The sequence below is a fragment of the Xyrauchen texanus genome, chromosome 15 (assembly GCF_025860055.1).
Source record: "Xyrauchen texanus isolate HMW12.3.18 chromosome 15, RBS_HiC_50CHRs, whole genome shotgun sequence".
NCBI classification, from domain to species: domain Eukaryota; kingdom Metazoa; phylum Chordata; class Actinopteri; order Cypriniformes; family Catostomidae; genus Xyrauchen; species Xyrauchen texanus.
Window position 1 is genome coordinate 31,469,272 of NC_068290.1, and position 26,563 is coordinate 31,495,834.

The following is a 26,563-nucleotide window of genomic DNA, read 5'->3' on the forward strand; positions in this document are numbered from 1 at the left end:
TACACATAAACGCAGCATAAATGTAATCCATATGATCCAATCAATGTCTTCAGAAGAGATCCAGTAGATTTTGGGTGATAACAGACCAAAATGTAGCTTCATTTTTGTGCTGTAAATCTTGCCATTGCAGTCTCTAAACACAATTGTGATTTCAAGCTCTATTACACTTACTAGTGCTTGATGCATGGGCAGAGTGCTAGATGACTTAAAATCATGATGGCCAAGGAGACTGCTGATGTTAAGATTTATAGTGAAAAAGGAGTTACATTTTGGTCTGTATTCACCCAAACACTTTGGATGAGAATGAGAGTTAAAATTTTAGGTGAACTATTCTTTTAATAGATGATCTCTGTAATAACGGTGTTGTTTTGTATAATTTTGAGTATTTTTATTTGTTTGTCTCTCTTTCAGAGTAACTGATGTCCATGCATCGTATTTAGAGGATGGGCAGTTCTCACTTATTCATTCCCAGGGGTCAGAGAGGGTCAGAGAAAAATTTGTTCTTAGCCTCAAAGAAGATTTGTAAGTTCACAGCAAGCATTTGAATCCTTTTTTTATTACTTTTCTGCAAACTTACTCTATTTTCAATTTGCTTTGTTCATTTTGTAAATAATTTTTTTCCCCATGTAGAGACAATGTTGATGATTTCATTGCTGCAAATCGTTTCTCCGACGTACTGGTGAATGTCAATTTGGATGATACAGAATACGCTGCAGTTTCCAAAACAACTTCAGGAAGGATGGGCCCATCTCTTGTGTCAGGTTCTGTTCCACTTCAAACCACTGGTGCATAATCTTTTTTGCATAAAAACAGTTTTTGTTTTTAGTTTTTAAATTGAGGCTTGTTGTCTTTAATATTAGGGTAGGACTTAATAACAAAATTGTGAAAACAATAAAAGAAACTGAATGACTTGTGTAAGCTGAGAAATGCATATCCTTCTAATAAGGTCTTGACAAAAAAAATGTGGCTTACCGGGCAAACGTGGCCAGTTAAAAACAGAAGTAGGATTGAACAGGGGTAAAAAAAACTTACAGTAACTGTAATTTGCCCATAATTCATGGAATTCCAGACATTATATCCCTTCATTCAAAATTGTACAGAACTTGCCCTTATAAAATTTTACTATTGTTCTTTCATTGTTTAACTGTGGGATTTGTAATATTAATGCCATAACCGTATGTAAGACCATGGATGCTCTTCATTACTGTGGTTAGGGCAATTTAGATCAATGGGTCAATGTCTCTGTACTGTGAAGTTTTTAGTGGGCATTCCTACTGCTGTCACTTTAACGTTATTGGCTGATCATTATTATATCCATGAAATTGGTTACAGAAAAACCATACAGAACAGTATAAACGCTCACAAACTTTGACCTCTCCTGTGTTGCCTGCATTCGACCTGAAGACGGATGATGTGAGGTCCATTGATTGTCGCTGCTGAAAGTTGCTCCTCATTTGCATAGTTAAACTTTTCTCAAATTTCTGAAGTTGTTGGACATGCCCTCATCTAATCGCTAGAGGTTGCTGTTGCCTGTGTCGCCGGAAGTTGCCAGCTCTCTTTAAAAATGAACTGAGATTAGGACTGGAAGTCGCTGCATGTGTTTACAGGACTTAAATGATGTGCAGGCAGCATGGACCAGTCAGCTGTGAGTCAAGACAGGTTAATAGATTTAATATGAATTTGTAACATTTATTTATACCAGTTAGTGTTACAACTGTAAAAAATGTAATGCATTTTGGTAAGGGTGATGATGTGTATATTGGAAATTCGTATAATTTATTTTGGCGCATGCCACAGTGTTGTTTCCCCCTTTTTCTTGTCAGTACTGTTGAGGCTGTCTAGCCGTTTGAGATGTTGGACTTCCTTCAAAGCTCTGTAATGTAAAAACGATTTGTATAAAATTACTAATAGGTCACATAAGATTTGTGATCTGCGCTGCAATATCAAGGAAATCCTGGTTCAGTTCAGCATGTGATCAGGTCTGGAGATCCAGAGTCTGTGAAGGCTCAAACTTGCACAAAAACCAGGCTCCAATAATGCCACGCAAAAAACATGTCTGCTCTTCAGTAGAGAAGAATATTTAGTGCTTATAAAGCAATGAATGCTAGATGTATATAATTTTATTTTGCATCGCCGGCCCGACATTAACAGAATTTTCAATGCAGTAAAAAGCCCTGAAAATGTCACCCGCCAAAGTGGCTAATAAGAGTGACAGAGTTACCCACCACTGCTAATCCACTGGCATTTGGCGGGTAGGTGGTTGTCAATGTTAAGCACTGTTTCTAACACATTTTTCTGAAATATATTCTAATTTCTTTCATTAGATCTCTCAACTGGTCTGCTGTCATTCTCTCATATTGGAGACAAAGATACAATGGCAGCTCAGGTACTTTTTTGTATTCTTATGACACAAGTTTTATCTTGTTGAGAGATTTGTCACCATCTTTTAAGCTCTCTTTTGCTTTTCTTAGGCCACACTGCTCCCAGTTATGATTGAGGAAGAGGAGGGTTCTTCAAGTGAAAGGTGCAGTGGCAGCATCACTAGCTTCTTGGCCAATGAGAAGCTGATATCTCTGGACTGCATGAACAGTGATGTCACAGGTTGTTATATTCAAATTATGTTCTATAATATGAGGAAAAAGCTCTAAAAGAAACATGGTAAACCAGGGAAGAATTGATTGTCACAGTTCTTTATTTTGTTCTCTAGATGATGAAATTGATGTGAATCAACTCCATGATGAGGAACTGGAACTATACTTCAACAAGCTGATGCCCCCAACAATGCAAAGAGGGCAAATAGAAGGACAAGAAATCCCTGTTGTGAGTTTTCTCTTGCTGTTTGTTTTACAACAGTTTTTTTTCTGCAATTGCCCACAGCCAAACATTTGATTTATTTTTTCATTAGTCATATGATCTTTTTCTCTTGTAGGAGATGTCTTCCAGTTCATCTCAACCCAACTCCACAGAACCAGAGAAGAACAGACACTGTGTCCATGATGAGTATGACCAAGTATGAACGAGAATTTGATATTGATTTTTAAAGGAATCATATCATAAGAAATTACATTTCCTTTATTCTATCTTATTAGTTTCTTCACATGTGTTCAAAATAACAAAATCGTCACTTCCAGAGAAATTGTAGCCACTGTGACTCTTCTATTAATAAAATACTTGCGGTTTAGAGCACACAAACAAAACACTCTAGAAGAAATTGTCTCGTGTCTGGGAGTGACAGCGCATCAGATATTTCTGGGAGCACTGTGTAGGTATTTGAGGCATGGGGATTTGGTCACCCACACGTGACCACGTCCCCATGCCACAGCGTTCCTTCTTCCTTATGTCTTTGCCGTGCAGATGCATATTTTCAAAAGTGTCAATAATCCTACTATTCGGGACACTTAAAGTTTATTTTTGAGCAACATTTTAGATGTGAATTATTAATTGTACTTCTGGTTATTCCAGTTATGAGCTTTTTTTTTGATGCACATCTTGTTGTCCTAATAAATTTAATAAGAGTTTAAGCAAATGTATTTCCATCATAGTTTATGCACATTTCTTTCTTATCAAATAAAAAATTTATCTACTTCAAGCTACCGTACATTTTTATGTGCATTTTGGTGTCCCTTATCCTTTATGAATCCTTTGTGCAATATCCCAAAATGCGCATAAAAATACTTTGGTGGAAACCCGGCTATAGACAGATGATGATTGACAATATTGGGAAATGATAAACCATGGTGCTGTTAAGTTGCCAAATATATTATATAGTAGCCCAATAGTTATGCACTTGTTTTTAGATGCTGATTAAATGATTAAACCCTTTTTAATACATTACGGATTAATGAGGACGGTTGTGTTTCTATTTTCAATGCCGACATGTTTTCTTTAAATAGCATGAAACATTTTCCATAGTGGTTATAAACTGCTTTCTAGAATCAGACATGAACTGTAACAAATACGCTATGGCTTGCAACTAGATAAAAAAATATATTATAAATTAATATATATATATATATATATATATATATATATATATTATTTTTTTTTATTTGTTCCAAAATCAGGTGTAAATTGTAAAAGTGTCCAAAACTAAAGTTGACAAAAAAAGAGCCATATTTTTAATATCTAGAAATATTCAGATATTTGAAAAATATTTTTGTCATTCATATAGTTAAGACCTTAAAAGAAAATCTTATATCTCTATTTTATTATAAATTTTTTATATTTGAAATGAAATATGTAAAAATGGCTTAAGGTGTATAAAGCTCATGTGCACCTTTTTAGAATTATGCCAATTAATCATGAAAGCCCCAAAAGAGACAATTAATCGACATAGCCCTCAAACAGACAATCTTCATAAGCACAATTATTTGTTTGACAATTAATCGTCAGCCAAATTTCATAATTGTGACAGCCCTACCGCATGCTAAATTATTACAGAAATATATTACTGTTGTTGTATATTGCGATATAATATGGATCTTTTAAAGTGGACTCAAGTGCAAACATCCTACAAAGGAACTCTTTCTAATTAAACTAAAGTTTCCTTTTTAAATAAAATCCCGACATGCATATAGACCCCATTGAAGAACCTTAAGCATGCACATAGGCTCATTTAACAAACCTTACTAAGATGAATGTGATTAAATCATAAAATAATTAGGACTAGCAATCATTTTTAATTAAATGTATTACATGGTGTCCCGATTAATTAATCGCATATACAAATATTTGCTGAGAAAGCCCGTTTTATATAACAATAATTCAATATATAATGATTAACTAATTTATACATAGTTATCTTTTTAAATATTAAAAAATATATACATTTAAAAAAAAAAATATATATATATATATATATATATAAAACATAAATATGTGTAACTCTTCTGCCACAAGTATGTAATGCATTTTAATCATCTGATTTGTTTTAATTATATAATTAAAATGCATTACATTTCTTGTGGCAGAAGAGTTACACATTGATAAGATGATACAAAAAGCAGCTTTAGAATACAATGTATTGTTTACTACCATATTATTGAAATAAAAGCCAATCACTGGCATACAGTTCACAGTAATCCATTAGCTAGTGAATTTGTCAATCCTTGATTAAGGACACATCAATGAACACCTGCATCAGACATGCTTGTGTAGCATCTCTGGTGCATTGCATCATAAACATAAAATGTTTAGGTCTCTGTGTCAAGTTAAATATAGTTTAATACTTAGAACAAATCTTCAGATCTCTTAGTTCTAATTTGCGCTCCAAGTGTTTTGAATGCAAGAAGGTAACGCATGTTTGTTTTTTGCTGCCTGCTGTAGGGTTGTTTTGTTCACTGTATAAACTGTGCATTGCCATACAGCTGAAGTTTAACTTACTGCCCTCTGGAGTAAATAGGTGGTACTACAAGCTTGTATTACTCCGGAATCTTCCTTATTATGGTCCGGGGGCATTGCGATTTTTTTTTTTAATTGCGTAATTTTTTTTTAGCGCATTATTTTTAATTAATCGCACTGAATTGACGCGTTAAATCGACAGCCCTAAAAATAATACTAAACACATTCACCTTGATTATAAACATTTTTCATTTCATTTTCTTCAAGCAACATTAACTGTGTTAACAAAATGTCATACAAACACAAATTAGATAAGAACTTTTTATGCAGCATTAATTGGTAAGCACAGTGAAAACTGGTGTTTTCTATTAGTTTAATCACAGACTAAGTGAAGTAAATGTCTGGATTTGGGGAGGTGGTTCTATATGTATATGTTACCACTTTATTTTAATTGCTTTTTTTGTTTCATTTGAAGTGTAATTTGAATTTAAAAATATAATTTGTTTTTTAATTTTTCATATTTCAATAAATTAATTTCCACGGCCCAATCTGGAAGCCAGAAACACAAAAAATAGTTCAACAAAACCGCTATTCTAGGGCGTTTTATCAATGAAGTACAGCCAACTGAACCTTTTCTATTGCAACATATCTTACAAAGGTTTCTGAACATAAAACAATCATATTCACTTTTTCCGAAGTTGAAGCATTGTGGAATGGAATATGCACAAACCTGTTTTGACTGCTTGTCGCAGACACACAAGAACCTTTGGATTGTGAGACATGAGGGATAGTGAAAAATGTGTCATCACTTCTGCTTTGTGCAGGTTTAATATTTTTAATGTTTTTTTTTTTATTTATTTTTATAACTATCTTGTGTCAGGCAGGTAATACATTTACTTAACAGGCTCAGCAGTTGGGCAGGGGGCTTGACAATGAAATCAGATATCAAAATATCAAGAAAATATTTCTGGCATATTGCCTTGTCTTAGTCATTAAGCATTCTTATTAGCTCTTTCATGCTTTTCGTGCATTTTACTCTTGTGTATTCTCACTACAGTGGGACTTTCGCATGCCTGATGTGCGGCTGGCGGCCACAGGTATGGATTCATGTCCTGCTAGTGATGAAGAGGATACAGAGGATGAACTGGAGGCTTCACAGAACCGGGGCAGATCCAGGTTCCTCCTACCCACCACCTCAAGACAGCTGGTTTGTCCAAGTCCACATTTTGTTCACAGTGTTCTCTATAATTTATATTTTTCTAATTTGAGAATTGGGTCCTTAAACTGTACTAAAGCCATTTATTACTGTTGGTAGTTGCAAGTAGTTTTCAAATGGCATCTCCATGTGTAATCAGCTTGGAGAGAGCCATCGCCCTCATTTTCGGCCGGGCTTGGAAGGGGGGAGCTCTGATGATGATTCAGAGACTGGAAGCAGGTACACTGACACCGGGACAGGCATTGAAAACCGCTGCTCAGCAGAGGGACAGGTCATTAACTCACGCATTACAGGTAAACAATAATTATTATTATTTTTTTTAAAGTGTTTGTCTGAAAAGAAGAGCGTGCCAAGTCTAAAGCAAATATGGCAACTTCAGCTTGTTATATGTTGTCCGCTGATGATCATTAATGTTTTCTCTGTGGTGTCAGGAGATGGAGGAGGAGGAGATGGGAGCAGTGGGAGTGAAGAGGATGGGAATGATGGAGGTGTATCTACCATTTCTTTGCCATCCTCCAACATCCAGAGCACCTATGATGTGCTGCGTGGGCTGGGTATCGTGGGAGGAAGCGCAGAGGGTGGAAATGATGATCAGCTTCAGTCTTTGCTTGGCAGATCAGGCATGGTTGTGCATGGTCAGGTAAAAATTATTGCACATGTTTGAGACATGATGCATCTAGTCATGGATTGAGTCTGAAAATATAAATTCATGGTTGAATTTGGTATTCCAGTGTTTCCTGCACCACTGAATATACATAGCATTTAGCAAAATGTATTCCCTGAGTTGTAGGTTAACAGTCTGAATTGTGTGATAAAAGACTTTGCTCCAGTTAAACAATAAATATACATGTCTTTCCATTGCATTGTTTTCATTAAATATTCACAAAAGCATAGTTTGACAAGTGCCATCCAATTCATGAGCAAATGACTCTTATGACTTGTTGAATCTGTCAATGTTTTCTAAATTAACATCTGAGTCGCTCATTTACTCTATTTATATGATGTGTATTTGAAGATACACATTCACAAAACTGTTTTCTTGTAATGTTATTGTAAATATAAAAAGAATTACTAAAATATTATTGTATTTAGTTAGGACCAATTAGTTTTTTGAGTGTTAAGAGGTAATGTTCACATGGCACAAATTGATCAGAGCACAATTACTGATTACAGACTTATTTTTTGTGGCGCTTTGCAGATGGGTGTCCGTGTTGGTCCAGTCGGCACAGGGGAGGTTGGTCATACTGCTATGGCATTTGGACCTTCCAGTCAATGCCCAGTCAATTGGAGCATGATTCTGGACAGACAAGAAGCTCTTGTAAGTCTCTCTCTGTCATACAGTTTAGTACCAAACCATTTACAGAGTCCTTTTGCTGTAGAATAATGAAAACAATGTGTTTTAGGTTAGTAATTTCTGTAAAAACGGGTTTACAACAATAGTTGAGATGGGGCCTAGGTAGCTCAGCGAGTGTTGACTCTTGACTACCACCTCTGGAGTCACAAGTTCGAATCCAGGGTGTGCTGAATGACTACAGTCAGGTCTCCTAAGCAACCAAATTGGCCTGGTTGCTAGGGAGGGTAGAGTCACATGGTGTAACCTCCTCGTGGTTGCGATTTTAAGTGGTTCTCGCTCTCAATGGGGTGCGTGGTAAGTTTTGCGTAGATCGCAGAGAGTAGCATGTGCCTCCACATGCTGTGAGTCTCCAAGATGTCATGCAAAATGAGCCATGTGATGAGATGCGCAGATTGACTGTCTCGGAAGCAGAGGCAACTGAGACGTGTCCTCCGCCACCCAGATTGAGGTGAGTGACCACGCCACCACAAGGAAGGGAAGTAGGGGCATTCCAAATTGCGAGAAAGTGTGTATACTCTTTTTGTTTTGACAACATTATCATTGAACTTAAAAAAAAAATTTGAATTCAATAAAATTTATTGTATGTATAAAATAGTGATATGAGCTGTCACTGTTTGAAATAATGTGCAAAAGTTACAAGTATTTGAGTTTACATACATTGTAAAAAAAAATCAACAAAAAACCAAGCTAAAACGGAACCGTCTCTTAAAGAGTTAAATTAATCTCTCACAGTGTTCTGGTTCAGCGAACATTAAGGAGAGAAGAGTCTCTAGGTTTATTTACCGCAGGGGTGCCCACACTTTTTTGTGTGATGATCTACTTTCAAATGACCAACTCAATAAGATCTACCAACTAAAAAACACAGTTTCATTTAAAATAAGAAAATGCTTGTCGGGACTACTGCATGTATCCCTACATGGAATTCATCTTCTAATTAATAAAAAAATATATAATAATGTTCAATGTTGATGTCATTCAGTTTTAAAACTAAACCCAAAACACCTACAGCGTAATATATTACAATAGCCAGGGCATTTACCTTGTTCTGATGACTTGCACTGAATGGAAGCAGACAGTTTTGCCTAATCCGGGCAGTAGCATCGCAATTTCGCGCTCTGTTCTCAGAAGTCCTTGGAAGGCGCGTATGCGCAAACCTAGTTGTCATGGCATCTGAATAAACAAAACCTCGCCTGGTCAATATTTACTCGTCAAGCGCAAGTAAGACAGAAACGAAAAGGAAAGACATTATATTTATTTTTATTAAAATTTAACGAAAGTACATTTAAATTTCGTGCGATCTACCAGCATAGCCTTTGCGATCGACTGGTAGATCGCGATCCACGTATTGGGCACCCCTGATTTACCGTATCTGTGCAATGTGTGATTTTGAAATAAATGTTTCTTGAATGTATTACTTTTTAATCAACAACTGACTGTAAAGAAGAGAAAGGATATTAAAAGACCCATTATTCAAGTGGAGTGCATGGATCTCATCTTTGATGGACACGCATTACACAGAAAAAAAATGTATCCAGTGTTCCAGTGCTTAAATATAAATGGCTTAATTCAAGCACCTTAATTACTTCAATGACCTTGTGTGACTCCTTTAAACAGTGTAGGAAAAAATGACAGATCTTGATTGGTCATTTTTTTTTATGACCACATGGAAAGAAAACAATTTAGCAATTTTTTAAATATCGAGTTTAGCCTCTATTGTAGTTATTTTTATTTGTGTTATTTGGAAATTAAAATTAAAATATTTGTAACACAAATTATTTCCTTTGACAGGATGCAATGGATAACCCATCAGAAGTTCATCTGAACAGGGCAAGTGCTGGTCACAACCCTCGGGACATTTCTGCATCTGTTAACCCTTTCCTTCAGGGCACCCAGAGCAGTTTTCACCTCTCCCAGGTACTTCAGGAATCTCATAATAAAACAGAGCAGGTGACAGACCTTGGGCAATCTGTGGATCTTGGTGCCCTGGGGCTTCGTGGTGGACCTTGTGGGGATTCTCCAATCCTCAGTGAGCAGCAGAGCAACAGCAGTGATCATTCTGGAGAGTGTCTGGATCCCAAGTACCTCTCTGAGAGCTTTCATGAGAATGATGAGGAACATAGAGATATTTGGAATCACCAACCAGACAGTACAGAGCTTGGTTTCCAGCAAGGTAACTGTCTTTTCCCTTTGCCTTCTTTTATTTTTCGAATGATCTCTAAGGTTTCTTTGCTATTTTTAGTAGAAAAAAATGCATTCAGAACAAATTAATTAGGTGTCCTTCAGGAAACCATGTTTATAATCTACAAACTAATGTTAAATCTTTCCTCAGGGGCAAACACCACTCATAGTGTGGTCTATCAGAATGAAGAGGGAAAGTGGGTCACCGATTTGGCCTATTACTCTTCTTTTGAGAAGGAGATGGAGGCAAATATGCCTGAGGAAGTTGCTATGCAGTTTCAGTCTGAGGATTTTATTGGTGCTAGTAAGTGAATTGCAATGATGTTATCATCCTAAATTATTCAGCCTTTAAGCTTCTATGCCTAATCTATTTTTATCCCTTAGGTCAGGCCATTGAAAAGATAATTGAGGATCAAGAGGAGTTTGAAAAGGAACACCAATTTATGCAGGTATGAATGGGCCTCTGCAGGTTGTGCTATATATTTTGTTGAATCCATGTATAGCTCAAATAATCCAGAACTATTGTGTATTTTTCAAAGGCCAAAGATGTGCTTAAGGTTCTAACATTTTTCCTTTTTGTGCTCTGAAAGGAAGAGCAAATACAGGTAGTTAATCCAAGTGAAGTGCTTGGAGACACCTCTTGGAAAGTCCCAATCAATAGCCACATCCTCATGAGGGCTTCCCAAGTGTCTTCTGAATTTGAAGCTGCTAACCAGAGTTATCGGCGTATATCCCTGGGGGAGTTTTTTCAGAGGCGATCTGAAGCACTGGGATGTCTTGGGAGCAATGAGGAGGACCATATTAAAAGGGTGAGGATAACATTGCTAAAGCTTTGTTCCAGAACCTAGTGAACTTCCTTGCTGTCTACTGTCTACAGAGACGGGCATCTTCGAAGGTAGCATTATGCGAGTAATGTGGAAATCCCTTCAAATGGAACCTCAGAATTTACTCATTTGTAATGCTCGGCAACTCTGCACCCCACAGAAATTATACTCGTGCAAAGCATACTGTAAACTGGGTTCACAATTAATTCCAAACAAAAAATACATTGCACACACACATTGGGAAAAGTAGACCATTTTTAATTTGAACTAATGTTATCACTTCTTTTTAAGTAAATTAATAGTTGACATTTCTATTGTCTTGTTTGCTATCTTGGATGAATTTTTATAAAAAAAATTCATTTAGCTTATCCCAATGCATTCTCCGATTGCTGTTTTTTTTTTCTGAAGGACACATAAAATGCTGCCAGTAATTTGGTTAAAAGATTCTAGAAAAAAAAAAAAGGTGTGTGTGTGCGCATATATAATGCTGCATACTGTTTTAAACTGTGTCTGGGGAACACGTGTGATGCCTTAAAATGCTGTCTAGGTAGGCAGCTCAATTCAGTTTGGAACAGAGCCTGAAAGTTGATCATTTAACCATATGTTTGATTCAGTCATCTTGGTAAGTTAATTACAAATTGTAATGCCTAAAAATTGTTCTGTTGAAACCCCTGCCAACCTGACAGTTGCTACACTTGAAGGTTGTTGGTAGTGGGGGTTGCATTGACTAGTCGACTATAAATGTAATCGACAATCGAAACCATCAGGCTGAAGTGGACTAGTCATTTTCCATGTAATTTACAAGATGCAACTGTAGGAAAAACAGCAGGTGGCATTGCGATATGAAAAAATACAGGATGACTTTGCCAGATGACTTGAATAGCTCTATTTGAGAAAAATTAATTATTCTAGAATGATTGGGGTGATTTTGTAGGGAACTGCATCTTCATGGAAAATTTGAATTAAAAAAAGAAACTGCTTTTTGACTTATTTTGGGTAGTTTATTTTATTATAATAATTATTACACCGTTTAATTCACCATGGTTCCATTGGATTCATGTAATACTCTATCAATTCACCCTGAAGTCAATGTTGTGATATTAATAATGCATGTTGCTTACCCTAAAATAAAGGGGCTCATTTGTAAATTAAGTGTCTAGAAGGGATCCAGGAGATTACAGGAGGCTTTATCTCTGTACTCCAACCAAGTTAAAACAGAGCATTACACTAAGGAAGTTTCACTATCACAATAATTAATGTGAATGACAAAATAAATAATTTTACATTTTTATTATATTACAAATTAGATTACAAACAGTGTTTTTTTTTTACAGAAATGTAAACCTTAAATATCGTTTTTTATTTAAACCCTTTGGGGGTGTGCAGCACCAACCCTGAGTGGTTTTACAAAAATACAGCATAAAATAAAATGTTTATAAAAGAAATAACTTTAAAAATATTTGCGTGATTGTATACCGCTTGTCAAGCAACCGGATCATGTTTTTAAAACCCTCTTTGCTAAATTGTTACCATGTCTTTCGCAAGGTGAAATGTTACTGTTTTTTTTTTTTTATTCTGCCATTTGGAACCTTTCTCGTATGGTGTAACACTGGCAAAGGCATCTGAAATAGTTTTTTTGCTTTGGACGGCATTTAGATCTGGCTTTGCACTCGACATGCAAAGATTTGTGGCGCTGACTTAAATGATCAAACAAATTGGGCGTGTTTCCTCGTGTTGTGGCAACAATTGCAAGACGCACTAGACAAAAAGTACCTGTTTTTGGTCAACAATCATTTTCGGTACCAAAGCAAAACACAAAAACAGGTTACTAAACAACACTCTTTAATTAACAAAGTTAACAAAACATTAGCAGCAGAACGAAGAACAAAAATATGCCATTTGAAATATATTTAAATAATATTAAAATTTAAATGTATTATTTTTGAATTCTAAAAAAAACTGTACAATGTATGCTTAAAAGTATTTTTGAACACTTATATAAGATTTGCTGCAACTTTTACTTTTAAGTTTTTACCAAGCACTAAAAAAACGAAATAAGCATACAATAGAAAGAATAAACTATTTCCAAACTAATGTGCAAAGTGCTCTCAAATTAATAAAGCTGCATATTGCCAATTTTCTTCACGATAAGAAATGCACAGTGACATATATTATGATTAAATAAATTGTGAACAATCGCGTTCTAATCTAGCTGCATTATGCGTCTGCGAGGCAGATTCTCTCTCAGCCGGGTGCAGTTTCAATCTCTCCCCCTTGGATCAGGACATTCGCGCAACTCCTTGAAGAGGCACCGACCACATAGAAATGCCAGTTTCTCAGTTTATTAACATGATCTGCTTCTGTATTATTTGAACTTTAATAAAGCTATATAAAGATGTGTTTCCTCCTTTCGTCAGAATATTCCGAAAGCAGCATTTACAAATAGGTTTTTACTGATCTATGATGTTTTCCTTTTCACCAGCCTCAAATCCAAAGAATTTCCAAAACTGTCTTTTTCTTCTTTTCTTTTCGACAAGATTCAGTTGAGTCTCTGCAGCAGCTTCTGCTTTGCTTGTTGCCATCTTTTGCTTGTTGTGAACATTCGAAAGTATTTTTTGACAACACTAGTAGACTATATATTTATCTTACTACATCGCACGTTCTGCGATGTGACTATTGCGGATGCGCACATCACGATGTCGATGCTGAAACGATATGTCGTGCAGCCCTAATGGCAGGGAGAACTTATTCAAATAAATGAGGAAAGCTCTACTTGATTTAAGGGGTTGGGTGGTAAGGTAGATCAGGTTTTCCTGATAAATGGAGAGGATGACGTCACAACTCGACTACTTGGCTCAATCAGTGTACCATTAAAAATAAGTAGGTACCCCCATAATAATTTGTTTGACAACATTATCACATTTTAACTTAATGTATAATAAAATACTACATTCTATAAATTAATATTATATCATGAAATTGTGTATATATATAATAGTAATATGAGCTATCACTGTTTGAAATAATTGTACAATTTACAAGTATTTATTTTGAGTTTACATTAATTGTAAAAAAAAAATCTAATAAAACTGTACTGTCTCTTTAAGAGTTAAATGAATGTCTCAGTGTTCATAGTGATTTACATGGCCTGACAATCAGATGTTTTTGTTGGTTTTCAGCCCTCTTTTGGTTATGTTATCACCTCCCCTGAGAAGAGGGAGCCCATTGCATTAATCCGGCCCTCCGATGTCTTCTTCAGAGGAAACTCCATACACAGCGAGACAGTTCAGCAAAATGATGCAGATGAGACACTCAATACAGGTGTGTTCTATCTACTTTTCTTACATTTTAATAAGTCCTTATTCATTTAATTATAATATTTTGTAATTTTCTTTCTACAAACTATAGATGATCTAGACAAGACTCTTGAGCCCAACCCACCTGAAGTCCCAAATGAGAATGAAGTGCAACCACAAACAACTGAACAAGAGGTTTCCCAGGTATTCGCCACCATTTTGCTCTTGTCTACTGCCATGTAGAATATTAAATATTAGCAAAAATTCTAGACACATTGATAAATTTTTTTCCCCATCTTTAATTTTGGATTAGACCTCTGCACAAAATGAAGATAAGGAGATTTCTGGCCATTGCTCAGAGTCGCACAACTCTAGCATCAACCTTATGCTCAGCATCAGTACAATTGCTTCTGCGATCGCTGATGCCTCCATTAGCTCAGACCCAACCCAGCTTGCTGCCATGATCATGGAGCTATCCAAAAGAAGTCGCTCTAAAAGCTGCCAACAGGTCGCAGATGAGGCAGGCCCAAGTTCGTTAGCAGCTTCCAGTCAGAACAGTCTACTGGGGGACCTGCAGAAATCCACATTGCTGGGAGATCTGAGCACTCCTGACATGGAGAAATATCTAATGAAGGCTGAAGTGTTGAGTAGTGACAGCGATGGCTCCACCTCGCAATCCTGCCTGGACATCCTCAACTTGGCTGATAATTTTGCCAATTCTAACAAACAGACTCCACAGCAGTTGCCACCTCTGGAAAATGGAACCTCTCAACACAATGAAGAGTGTTCTGTTGTCAAAGAGAAACCAGTAAACAAAAAATGCCAGGTTCTCCAAGGTTATGAATCCAAACAAACAGAGGACACTTATGTTGTGTTGGCAACTCCAAGATCAGAAGTCAAAAGAAATGCTGTTCTGCAACCCAAGACTAGCAGTTTACCAACTGCAACTGCACATCTAGCCAAAAGATCTCTGGGTTCTGGGCAGTCATCCTCATTGTCTTCATCCTTCAAATCAAAACCTGCTAATTTCAAGTCAGGATTTAAGACCAGCAAAAATGAACATCGAGCAATACCCTCCAAAGGTAAGAGCGTCCCTGAATCCAGGATCAAAATAGGAACGGGTGGACCGCAATTGGCAAGCCCTACTGCCACAGGTAATCTCCGTTCTCTGAAAGGTGACTGCTCTACATCAGATCCTGCTTTTGTGCCAAAGACCTCACCTGGCGTTCGAAGTGGTGGCCGCTCAGAGCTGCCAACATTTAAGACCTCCCCACATGCACCCAAACACAAGACCATTGGAGACCGAACAGTCAAACCAATCATAAACCAGACACGATCACCCAGAAGCCCCAAAGGCACTCAGTCGGTTTCAAAAGAGAACATTGTAGCTGTTGAATGCCAGGATTCACTTCCAACAACACAGGGAAAATTTGGTATCTGTCTCTTTCAAGATTTTAAAGGGATAATTCACCCAAAATGTTTAAATCTGTCAATATTTACCCTCATTAACCCTCATGTTGTTCAAATCAATATGACTGATATTCTTCCATGGAACACAAAATGAGATGTTAGGCAGAATGACATCCTCAGTCCCCAATTATTTTCATTGTAAGGAACAAAAAAAATAAAAGATTCAATGAAAGTAAATGGTGACTGAGGCTAATATTCTGCTTAACATATTTTGTGTTTCATGGAAGAAAATCCATCATATAGGGTTGGAACAACATGAAGGTGAGTAAAAAATTCTACCATTTTCATTTTGGGGGGAACTATCCCTTTTGTATTTGTAATGCCATGTAATTTCCACATTAATCTGTACTAAATGTGTCTGAACATCTTTCAAGCTTCAGAAAATAACTGATAATTTCCTTTTAATTTAAAGGCTCACCAGAGAGCAGTGCCCCTGGTGTTGTGGAGGTTAGCCATTGTAATTTCAGACCATCTACGTCCCCCCTTACCCACTCCAGTCCAAGCCAGACTTCCATTCCCAATGGAAATGGGTAAAACACTAGTTTCTGAACAGTTGGGAACTGTACAGAATAGTCTTTTTTTTTTCGTGAACTTTCCCTTTTAAAGGGGTCATGACATGGTTTTTTTTATTGTATTATTATGTTCCCTTAGGTGCAATTATAGTATTAATATATTTTTTTTTAAGAAAAACTTTTAAAATCTAGTGATTTATGACCTTTTCCCACCCTGTTTCTCATCCTCTGATTCAAACAGTCTGTTTTGGGGGCGTTTTCCATTTAAGACTTCAGTGTTAACGCCCACTGTTATGATTGGCTAACGTCAGTGCCTATGTATCAATTATTGACGCCTCCAGCCAGAACAATATGCAAGTAAACTAAGTAAAAACACTGTGATTATTCATAATGAATGAAATTGCGCTTTAAAAAGTAGTTTAAAGTTTAAAATAGATTACTTACAGTTTGCGTCGTCGTTGTTCCCAGAATAGTCGGCACGGACTTATCTTTGAGCAACAGTTTTCTGGCAAAGCCAGCATCATATTGAGATTTGTTCTCAAAACAGTCATCCTTAAAATGTACAGAACAAACGCTTAAGTTAACACTGCCGTGACTGGAACGTCCGCAAAAAATAAACTGCATCCATTTTTCCCTGACGTCTGGATCTTTCGGCAGCTTATTCAGAGGTTTTGTTTGACCACAGCCAGGAACAGCACATCTGTGTGGCATCGTAATTTTCCTGTGCACAAGTAGTCTCTGTCAGAGCTCGCTGTCCATCGACTGAACACTTGTGAGGCGCACGGCGATACTGAAATGAGCGTAGTTGTCTTGCGCTTAAATCGTAGTTATCTTGTGCTGGAGGCGGTCATATGCAAACGCTGTTACGTCACTTCTAACCGACACGTCACTTCTAACCATGAATCCAGAACGAGCTGTATTTTGAGCTTGATTAAATAAATGATTCGTTTAGAATGGGGAGGACGTCTTAAAATATTAAACTTGCAGGACGTTTTAATGATACAAAGACCTCTTATATACCAAAAGATCAAGGCAAATTTGGTTTCTCATGTCATGACCCCTTTAATATGATGTAATTTCACATTTTGTTCCAATGTGTATGACAAACACAAAAGGAGATGTTAGGCAAAATGTTGGCCTCAGTCACCATTCACTTTCATTGTATCTTATGTTCCATTCAATGAAAGTAAATTGTGTGTGTATGATGTCATATAAACATGGTGGTACCCAGGAAGATGTACACTGTAAATGATAAACACTCGCTTTTAAGTGAATAAAATGTTTGGTAAATGTCTGCTAAATCAAAGTGTGTGAAACACTGTACATGATCTCTGTTGATAACTATACACCTGCAAAACAAATGTTAGCATTTCATAGTGTTTATCATCTGCGTCGTATTTTTGTTTCATGGTGGAAGCTGGAGTAGGATTATCCCACATCTGACTTTTGATGGAATGCAGGTTAATGCAGCTCTTAATGGTCTGGCATTGTCTTTTTTTTTTTTTTAATAGGGAGATTTCTCCTTGCTCACCCAGCAGTGGGAAGACTCAGAGAAGCCCTGCTAGAGATCCTGGTTCCCCTCAGTCTCATTGCTCAAGCCCATCTCTCAGCAGACTCACATACATCTCCATTAATGAGAACTCTTGTATGCCCACCCCTGACCACCATAAGGTATGTGCTGTGAAAATATCTCATTTTAGTTTTGTGTAGCTCATCCTATGAAAAAGCTGTGAGCTATTTAAAAAGTTAGTTATTTTCTTAATAACTAATTGGATTGGGTTGGATTGGGTGACCACCTGAGCACTTACAAAATATATTTTTATTATTTCGGACTACTAACCTTTTCTATCTGTCTCTCCAGAAAAACGCCTCTATGGCTCTAAGCACCACCATTATCAGAGCAAGCCCAACTCCTCCAGTAGAGCTGTTTGATAATGAAAATATTCTGGGTTCTTCAAAGAGTCCTGGACCTCTTTGCTATTCTCAAATGCCAGGCCTGACCCAAAAAACCTCAGAACTGGGGTTGCGTAGCCAAAGTGACAGTGACTTCCATAAGGACTACAGAAATAGATATGGTGAAGACAACCGCCAGTCTGAGCCTGGGACAAGGCTGTACATTCAAGGCATGGCTGGGATCTCAGGTAAGTTAAACATTCAGCATCCAGCTGGGACATTCACAGAACAGCTGTTGCCTCATGTCTTAGGATCTGTATCTCTTTTTGCCATTGCAGATGAGTTGACATATGGATCTGTCCCAAAGTACAGCTCTCAGGGTGCCCTACCAAATCTTCCCACTGCTGTACCCACTCTGCTAACAGGATACTCTCTCTTTAGTACCCAACTGGCACAGCAGTATATGAGCTCAGAGGGACCTCTACATGCTCCAGCCCGTCAGATAGGTGGGCCATCTGTATTGTATGGAGTGTCAACTGCAGTCCATGGTGCAAACCCATCTATGGGACATATGCATGTACCTGGACCTACAAGTCTTCAGTCTGGTTATCTGAGCACTGGTTCACATTCTCCTCCAAAGAACTACGGGCAGCCAAGTGTTGGGTCATGGGCCGCACAAGACCTTGCAGATCTTAGAAGTGAGTTGGGTATTTCTCTTACTAAGATTACGATGGAAGTCTGGCATATTTGTCCACTGAACAGATGTTTATGAGCTTGTACTTTTAATAGCTTTTGCTTTGACTTCCAGTCTTTTCTGTTTGGTAGCCTTAGTCAACATGAAACCAATATTGACCTATTTAATTTCCTAATACATATTCCTGGTGTTATTGCAAACAACATTTGGTGCACGTTCTATCAAAGAAATGACACATTTGCCTTCATAATGTTTCATACAAATTTTGGCCAAATAACTTGCTCTGCCTCTCGAACATTTTTTTTTCCTTTTCAACTGATATTATCAAGCTCTCCCCTCTAACCACCTGTTATTAATACTGAAGCAATTCCCACTGGATGAAATCAAGTCCTGGCCAATTTTTGCCTTTCGGCTGCAAACATGATTTCATGTTCACTAAAGTTGAGGCCATTTAACCATGCTCCTTAACTATACCATACAATAACTGTTTAAACTGAATAAACAGGAGCTTGATGTATTTTATGAAGACATCAGTTTCCAACACTTTTAATGAAGCTACTTTGTTTGGATAATGTATTTGTTCTGCACCTATTTTTCCTTCTCACACTTCAGCTCAAGTGATTGTTCCTGATGAGCTTAAGTTTCCCAGTTCCTGTTGTGTTGGAATTGCATCTCAGACAACCCTCAACATTTTCAACCCCTCTGAGTGCTGGCAGCAAGTCTCCATCTCCATCACAAGCCTATCCATAGATGGAGAGAAGGTAAGGAACTCTAACATCCTGAAAGGCATAGAAAGCTTAGTATATGTGTACTATAATCTGAAATATGGGGTGCTTATTACTGAAAAGGAAATGCAACAAAGTAATTGTATTCAATAAATGTTTGTGTGCAGTACTTGTGTTTAGTTGTGTAATTACATTTCATTGTATCACAGGTGGAGTCTCTCCCATTCCAGTGGCTAATAGTAAAGAATAAGACTATAATTGGGCCCAAATGTACAGAGGAGCAAAAGGTTTTGTTTATAGCTCCTAGGGCTGGACTCTATCAGTGTACACTTAGTGTATCATCCTGGACTGCATCTGCAGAGATGGATACCGTGGTACATGCTGAAGTATTTGCCAAAAAAGTGGCGCTTATTGCTGTGGCTGAGAACCCCGCAATAGAGGTTAGATGAGCATTCAATCTAAAGCGCTACTGAAGCTGAAAAATACATGTATTTGTACCTAGGCCTAATGGTGTGGTGATTTTTCTTATTTTTTATTTTTTTAATCCTTTTTATATTTAATGTTAAAATAATAGTTGATTTCTGTTGGTTCATTTCAGAAGTTATTTCCATAACACTATGTGCAAAAGAAAATGGTGCTTTTTTTCATGTAAAAAGGTAGATGTTGGAAAGACGGGCTGTCTGAACTTTGGAGACCTGGCAGGGGGCAGTGCCAAGGCCCTGCCACTCAAACTGGTCAACAGGACTCATGCCACATTGCCAATTCGACTTGTTATTAGTGCGGTCAGTGAGATGTCACATCTGGTTTTGGAAAAAAAGAAATATTCAACATTGGATTTGTATTTTTGTTTCATTAATACTTCAGACCTCATTCAATGGCATAGTGAACAAATTCAAGGACAAAAGTTTTGTTTTTGAAATAATGTTTTAACTTTATTTGTTCTTTTTGTTCTCTTTTTTTAATTATTTATTTATTTATTTGTTCTCCCGTAGAAGGCCTCTGCATGGCATTGTTTCGGCTTCTCGAAAAGTCCTGATGCTATGACCACGAATGGTTCCCTTCATTCTGGCTCCAACTTGACCTCGCGTTCAACTTCGTCAGTCATAAACCATATACTGCATGCCAGTAATGCAGAGGTGAATGACTGTTTCCATGAATGCAGTTTTTATTTACCACTTTACATATTCATTGTACTTCTTTTGTTAGAACTCAAAGACTGCATTTTCCAAAGGTTGATAAAGCATTGATAGCAGTGAAGCTTTGAACTTTGTTTTTCATGCCTTTTTCAGAATCAAGAGAGCTTCTTGGTGTGGGTTAATTTCAACGCCCCTCATAAGTACATTTCAAGTTCAGGTATGTACACAAACCAGTAAACTAGGCATAGGAGTTTTATAAAATGCATAAGCTAAGTAGTTTTATAAAATGTTTGTTCTGTGTAAATCAAAGATTACATGTAAAGGGATGGTCACCCAAAAATGAAAGCTGTCATAATTTACTTACCCTCATGCCATCCCAGATGTGTATGACTTTCTTCTGCTGAACACACAGATTTTTAGGAAAGTTTCTCTGCTTTGTAAGTCCTCACAAAAGTAAATGGTGACAAAAACTTTGAAGGTCTATAAATCTAAAAGTCAGCATAAAAGTAATCCATATGTCTCCAGTGGTTGAATCCCTATCTTCAGAAGCAATATGATAGGTGTGGGTGAGAAACAGATAAAAAAATTTTTTTGTTTGCTAGAAATCTCCACTTTTACTTCACATTTTTATGTTTGTGATTATTTGTGTTCTTTGTGCATATTGCCACCTTCTGGGCAGGGACTTTTCAGTAATTTCTCACTCACACCTATCAAATTGCTTCTGAAGTCATGGATTTAGCCCCTGGAGTCTTATGGATCGATTTTATGCTGCCTTGATGTGCTTTTTGGAGCTTCAAAGTTCTAGTCACCATTCACTTGCATTGTATGGACCTACAGAGCTTTTAAATTTTTCATTTAAAATTCTTCGTTCGTGTTCAGTAGAAGAAAGTCATACCCATCTGAGATTGCATGAGGGTGAGTAAATAATGAAAGAATTTTCATTTTTGCGTGAACTATCGCTTTAATCTCTCTGATAAAGGTGAGTTAGAGCCTGCTGATGAATACAATGCACGGGTGGATATCGAGGTGGACAGTCCAGGCCCCAGTAATGTGATCCATAGTGTGGCTTTAAGGGCAAGGTCTGGCACTCCCAGAGTACATGCACCCAAAGACCTGCAGGTAATGCATCTCTCCTCCTGTCACTAGAACCCCTGACCTTCGTGTTCTTCAGACATAGTCCATATTACTATAAACTGTTTTTAACCTAATGGAAAATCAGTGTTCCATTTCATCTTTTGTTTATCTGTGCAGACCGTTTGTCTTCAGGCTCCTTTGGGGCAGACAGCCAAGCAGACTCTTCCCTTGAAGAATGCTGGCAATATTGATGTCCTGCTCAGACTTAAGGTACCTGATGTGTTAATTTTGGTTTCACTTTAAATTTGAGAGAGGATTCTCGGTACAGACTGTAGTGTGATGTAGTGCAACGGTCACCGATTAGCGGACCACAGTCTGGGTCAGGACCCCAGCTTGGTTCCTTCCGGACTGTGAGACATCATGACTTCGGCTGACCCATCTCATCGTTTCTGCACTTCAAGTGATCAGTGCGACAAAACAACATAGCTGTGTCAAGCACTCAGGCATCGATAGCAATGACCTTTCAGCACTGTATCCACTAATACTTTTCTCTTTATTCTTTAAAAGCAAGTATAAATATCTTATATGCTGCTTCTCCAGTGAATGCATCTTTTTTTTTTTTTTTGATATTTAAAAATATTTGTATTTTTAATATTATATTCAACATTCTCTGCTATTTTTTTTCTACTGCAGCATATCTGCTAAAGAAAATGTACGTTGTTTTAAAGGAGTTTTCTAGGAGATATTTATATTGGAAAACAAATCAAACATTTATTTTGTTGCTGTATATAATGTGGTGAAGACTCTCACCTTTCTGTTCACTTCAATCCATCTTTAACTCACAAAAATAAACAAAACTCTCTTTTATTAATAAAGCTGAATATTGCCAAATTTCTTCACGATAAGAAATGTACAGTGACACATATATTATGATTCAATAAGTCCCGAGCCATCACATTATAATCTATCTGCATTAAGCGTCTGAGCTCGAGAGACGAGCGTCCCCACAATAGTGTGTGTGCATCAGCTGGGTGCAGTTTCAATCTCTCCCTCTTAGATTGGGACATTCGCTCAACTCATTGAAGAGGTGCTGACCACACATAGAAATGCAAGTTTCGAGTTTGTAGTTTTTTACGTGATATGCTTCCTTATTATTTGACCTTTTAATAAAGCTATAATGCATTAAATATAACTGCAATAAAGATGTAACGTTTCCTTTAAAGAGCTCCAGGTCTTATTCCACAACGAGAGTGCTTCTGTATTTACTTATTTGGTATTTTTGTTTAATTCCCTCATACTTTGCGGTCTACATCATCTGAAGCTGTTTAGAAAGTTTAGAGTGCATCTGAACTGAGCTGTGTTTTCTTCCTCTCCTCAGTCAGGCTCTAGCTGCAGTGCTGCTCTCGCACGTCTTCATTCGAGTTTTATGTGATCTTGTCTACAATTTGTTTCAGCCCTAGTTTGAAATTAATCTGACCGTTCAGCTAAACCAGGTTTATGACAAGGCAACGTGCTTCCATAGTGCCTTTTAAACAACTACAAAAAACATTCCCATCAAAAATTGCCTTTTTATTATGATCAGTATGTTTAAAGTCTTTCACAAATTTGAAAATGGACGATTCAGGCAGTCACTATAAAAACGCTTACTAACATTGCTACGGTAATCTTGTTTGTTGTTGGTAGATTTTTCACTTCAAGGAAAATATAAAAATAGTCCATTCAAACTTTTACATTTTCCAAATTTTCTCTCTGGGGATACCTTTTTTTCTTCTATGTAGATTGTGCACCAATATGACTATGCAAAGGTACTTGGAAGGCTGCTTTCTTAAATATTTTTATCAAAGAATATTTTATATTATTATACATTGTCAACAAATTCTAGAAATGAACACTGAGAAAATAAAGAATAAATAAAAATACAATGAATGGACCTACACAATATTAGGCAGATATATTGACAGCCCTATATATATATATATATATATATATATATATATATATATATATATATATATATATATATATATATATATATATATATATATATATATTAGGGCTGTCAATCGATTAAAATGTAATCAAATTAATTACATAGTGTCCCAACTGATTTGATTAATTAATTGCATATACAAATATTTGTTGAGAAAGCCCCTCATATAACAATAATTCAATATATAGTGATGAAATAATTATACATGGTTATCTTTTAAATATTTAACAATTTGATATATACATTTGTTTTTTTTTTTGTTTTTTTCAGATAATTAAAATGCATTACAGTCTTGTGGCAGAAGAGTTACACATTGATAAGACAATACAAAAAGCAGCTTTAGAATAAAATGTATTGTTTACTACCATATTATTGATCATAAGTCAATCATTGTCACACAGTTCACAGCAATCCATTAGCTAGTGAATTTGTCAATCAGCTGGATATTTATTATGAGTGTTTGTTTAAGGACCCATAGCGTCTCTGGTGCGTCGCATCATAAACATACATTTTTAGTTCACCGTGTCAAGTTAAATATAGTTTACTACTACGAACACATCTTGAGATCTCTTAGTTCGGATTTACGCTCCCAAGTGTTTTGAATGCAAGAACGTAACGCATGTTTGTGTTGTTCTGCTGCTCAAGGGGGTTTTTCTTCACTAAGGTCAAATTCAGATTTCGATTTTATTGTGAGTGTGTGTGTTAATGACTGTTAGGTATGCAACAGTAATAACACAAAATATTAAAATGTGAATGTGCATGCACATTAAACTTCCACTACACAGAGGATTAAATCCACGATGATATCGCGCTACAGTCTGCAGCGAGGAGTACTTTAAGTTGTTTAGACTTTGTTTTTTTTAAAGCTGTTGTATTTCACAGTAAATACTTTTTTCTGGTGTATTTCTAACCAGTTATTTTAGAGTGTGCCTCAAAGACTCAAAGTTAAAGTTTGAGAATTTCTGCAGTGCTTCACATGTTGAGCAGTAACATTAGAATCCTATTAAATCTGCTCAGCTTCCTATTAAATCAGCTCAGCTTAGCCATTGCAGTCCATTCATTCAGATGTCTCTTTCCCTGCATTTTCTGTTTAGTGTACTGATGGGGACAGCGACTTCTCTGTGAAGCCAGAGGAACTGACTCTGAGAGCTGGAGAGGAGCAAGGTGTAGTGGTGTCCTTCACTGCTCAGGGCACACAGAAGCTGAGGGAGAGGTATGTACATTCGAGTAGATACTTTTTGGTTTTCTTTTTATATGCTATACATTTTGCACATTCTCCTAGACTCTATTTAAAATGTATCTTGTTTTGAATATCACAATCTGAAGACTGAGATTTTTATGGATCAAGTGTTTATTATTTATTTATTAATTTTTTGCCATGACAATAGCCATAGAAGCTGGCATGGTGTTAAAAAATGAAGAAACAAATTCTTGTGTACAACAGATGTAAAACAGCTTGACACAGAATTGCAAGATAAACATATTTACAGAATAATCGGAACATGAATAGTTTATGTACAGAGTTGTTACATACAGATATCAACACTGGTAGTAGGGATATAAAAAAATGTGTGTATATATATATATATATATATATATAAGTGGGATTTCATATTGCCACTTCATTTATTGCACCTGTAAGTGATTAAATTCCTTTTTCAGCATGTTGACTATTCTGGTTTTGCCGGGTTGGCCGCAGTATGAGGTGATGCTGAAAGGTGAGATGGTCCAAGGGATTTCTGGGAAGGTGGCAAGATCCCCACCTGCTGTATTACCACAGGCTGAAGTCCCACCCATCCTCTCCAACAAACAGTTCATGGCCTGGGGAGGGGTTACTCTGGGCAGAGCAGTGTGAGTATACAGACATTGATAGAACGAGCCATATACATGGAAACAGGTGAAATGAATGTGGACATTTTGTGTTTGTAGGCAACAGAAACTGGTGCTAAGGAACAATTCCCCAACTACATCACAGCAACTCAGACTTCTCATCAGGGGGCAAGACCAAGACTGTTTCCAGGTGAGATTTCTACATGAACCAACACTGGCTTTATGGAAAATTGAGAAATGATCCTTTAGCGCTCCCCTTCATTTCAATATTAGTTGCTCAGCTGGCATAGGACCTGTTTGCTGCCATCTTTACTCATTGGTTCTCAGTTCTGGGCCCCAAATTTTTTGAGCCTCAGCCATAAATGCTATGTGACTAATTACTCTGGAGCCACTGGAAAATGTCATGACCATGCAGTTGGCACCGTAGGAATGCGCACAGACCCAAGTCCAACACTAGCAACTATCCTGAGCTGTACTGGCAAAGGCAGTAAAACAGCGATAAAAGTCTGAGTTTGCACTTTTAAAAGCCCTCCCAAAAATTGGTTACTTGCAAACCATCTTTCATAAACTGAAAAATTTACGATTGTTGCTTGCAAAAAAAATAAATGCATTTTGTCAGAATGCATGGCTTCTTTTGAATGGCCATCGATATAGAAACTTGCTATTTTTGCACTTCTGGGGCTAACTGGCCCATGCTAACCAGCCAAATCGGTCTCTCTCTCAAACTCTGTCTCTCTCTGTATCTCAAACCTGTAGCTGCAAAGTTCATTTGGCCCAGATGAGAGACTAACACGTAATAGAGAGCTGTCAATCAAACCCAAAGAGGATGTGACCGTTCACCTGCTCTTTGCTCCCACCCGTGTTGCCTCAATGCTAGCCAAACTGGAAATCAAGCAGTCTGCTGCATGTGCTTCTCAGCCTGGGGTCAAATTCACAGTGAGTTTATTATTAATCTCTAGAGTTTATTCACACTGCACATAAATCCAATTGTTTTATTTTTTTAAATCCAATATTTAGGGCTGACTGATCAC

At 37.0% G+C, this 26,563-nt stretch overlaps 1 protein-coding gene across 3 annotated transcripts in view; it reads left to right on the forward strand.

Annotated features, from left to right (window-relative positions):
* LOC127656074 (centrosomal protein of 192 kDa-like) overlaps positions 1–26,563 on the forward strand; it is a 38,813-nt gene that overhangs the window by 2,615 nt on the left and 9,635 nt on the right. The window contains exons 3-34 of one of the 3 annotated variants that reach the window (XM_052144238.1): positions 412–522; positions 631–785; positions 2,325–2,386; positions 2,472–2,601; positions 2,708–2,820; positions 2,930–3,010; positions 6,398–6,547; positions 6,696–6,849; positions 6,988–7,196; positions 7,755–7,874; positions 9,699–10,080; positions 10,240–10,392; positions 10,473–10,537; positions 10,679–10,897; positions 14,092–14,233; positions 14,321–14,412; positions 14,522–15,641; positions 16,091–16,208; positions 17,702–17,861; positions 18,052–18,331; positions 18,422–18,781; positions 19,390–19,538; positions 19,712–19,942; positions 20,159–20,284; positions 20,495–20,638; positions 20,792–20,855; positions 21,618–21,757; positions 21,890–21,982; positions 24,797–24,915; positions 25,365–25,553; positions 25,632–25,722; positions 26,289–26,468. In XM_052144238.1, the coding sequence (XP_052000198.1) occupies positions 412–522; positions 631–785; positions 2,325–2,386; positions 2,472–2,601; positions 2,708–2,820; positions 2,930–3,010; positions 6,398–6,547; positions 6,696–6,849; positions 6,988–7,196; positions 7,755–7,874; positions 9,699–10,080; positions 10,240–10,392; positions 10,473–10,537; positions 10,679–10,897; positions 14,092–14,233; positions 14,321–14,412; positions 14,522–15,641; positions 16,091–16,208; positions 17,702–17,861; positions 18,052–18,331; positions 18,422–18,781; positions 19,390–19,538; positions 19,712–19,942; positions 20,159–20,284; positions 20,495–20,638; positions 20,792–20,855; positions 21,618–21,757; positions 21,890–21,982; positions 24,797–24,915; positions 25,365–25,553; positions 25,632–25,722; positions 26,289–26,468 (5,902 nt within the window). Of the gene's footprint in view, positions 1–411; positions 523–630; positions 786–2,324; positions 2,387–2,471; positions 2,602–2,707; positions 2,821–2,929; positions 3,011–6,397; positions 6,548–6,695; positions 6,850–6,987; positions 7,197–7,754; positions 7,875–9,698; positions 10,081–10,239; positions 10,393–10,472; positions 10,538–10,678; positions 10,898–14,091; positions 14,234–14,320; positions 14,413–14,521; positions 15,642–16,090; positions 16,209–17,701; positions 17,862–18,051; positions 18,782–19,389; positions 19,539–19,711; positions 19,943–20,158; positions 20,285–20,494; positions 20,639–20,791; positions 20,856–21,617; positions 21,758–21,889; positions 21,983–24,796; positions 24,916–25,364; positions 25,554–25,631; positions 25,723–26,288; positions 26,469–26,563 lie in introns of all 3 variants that reach the window. The other 2 variants (XM_052144236.1, XM_052144237.1) reach the window with 2 other exon arrangements.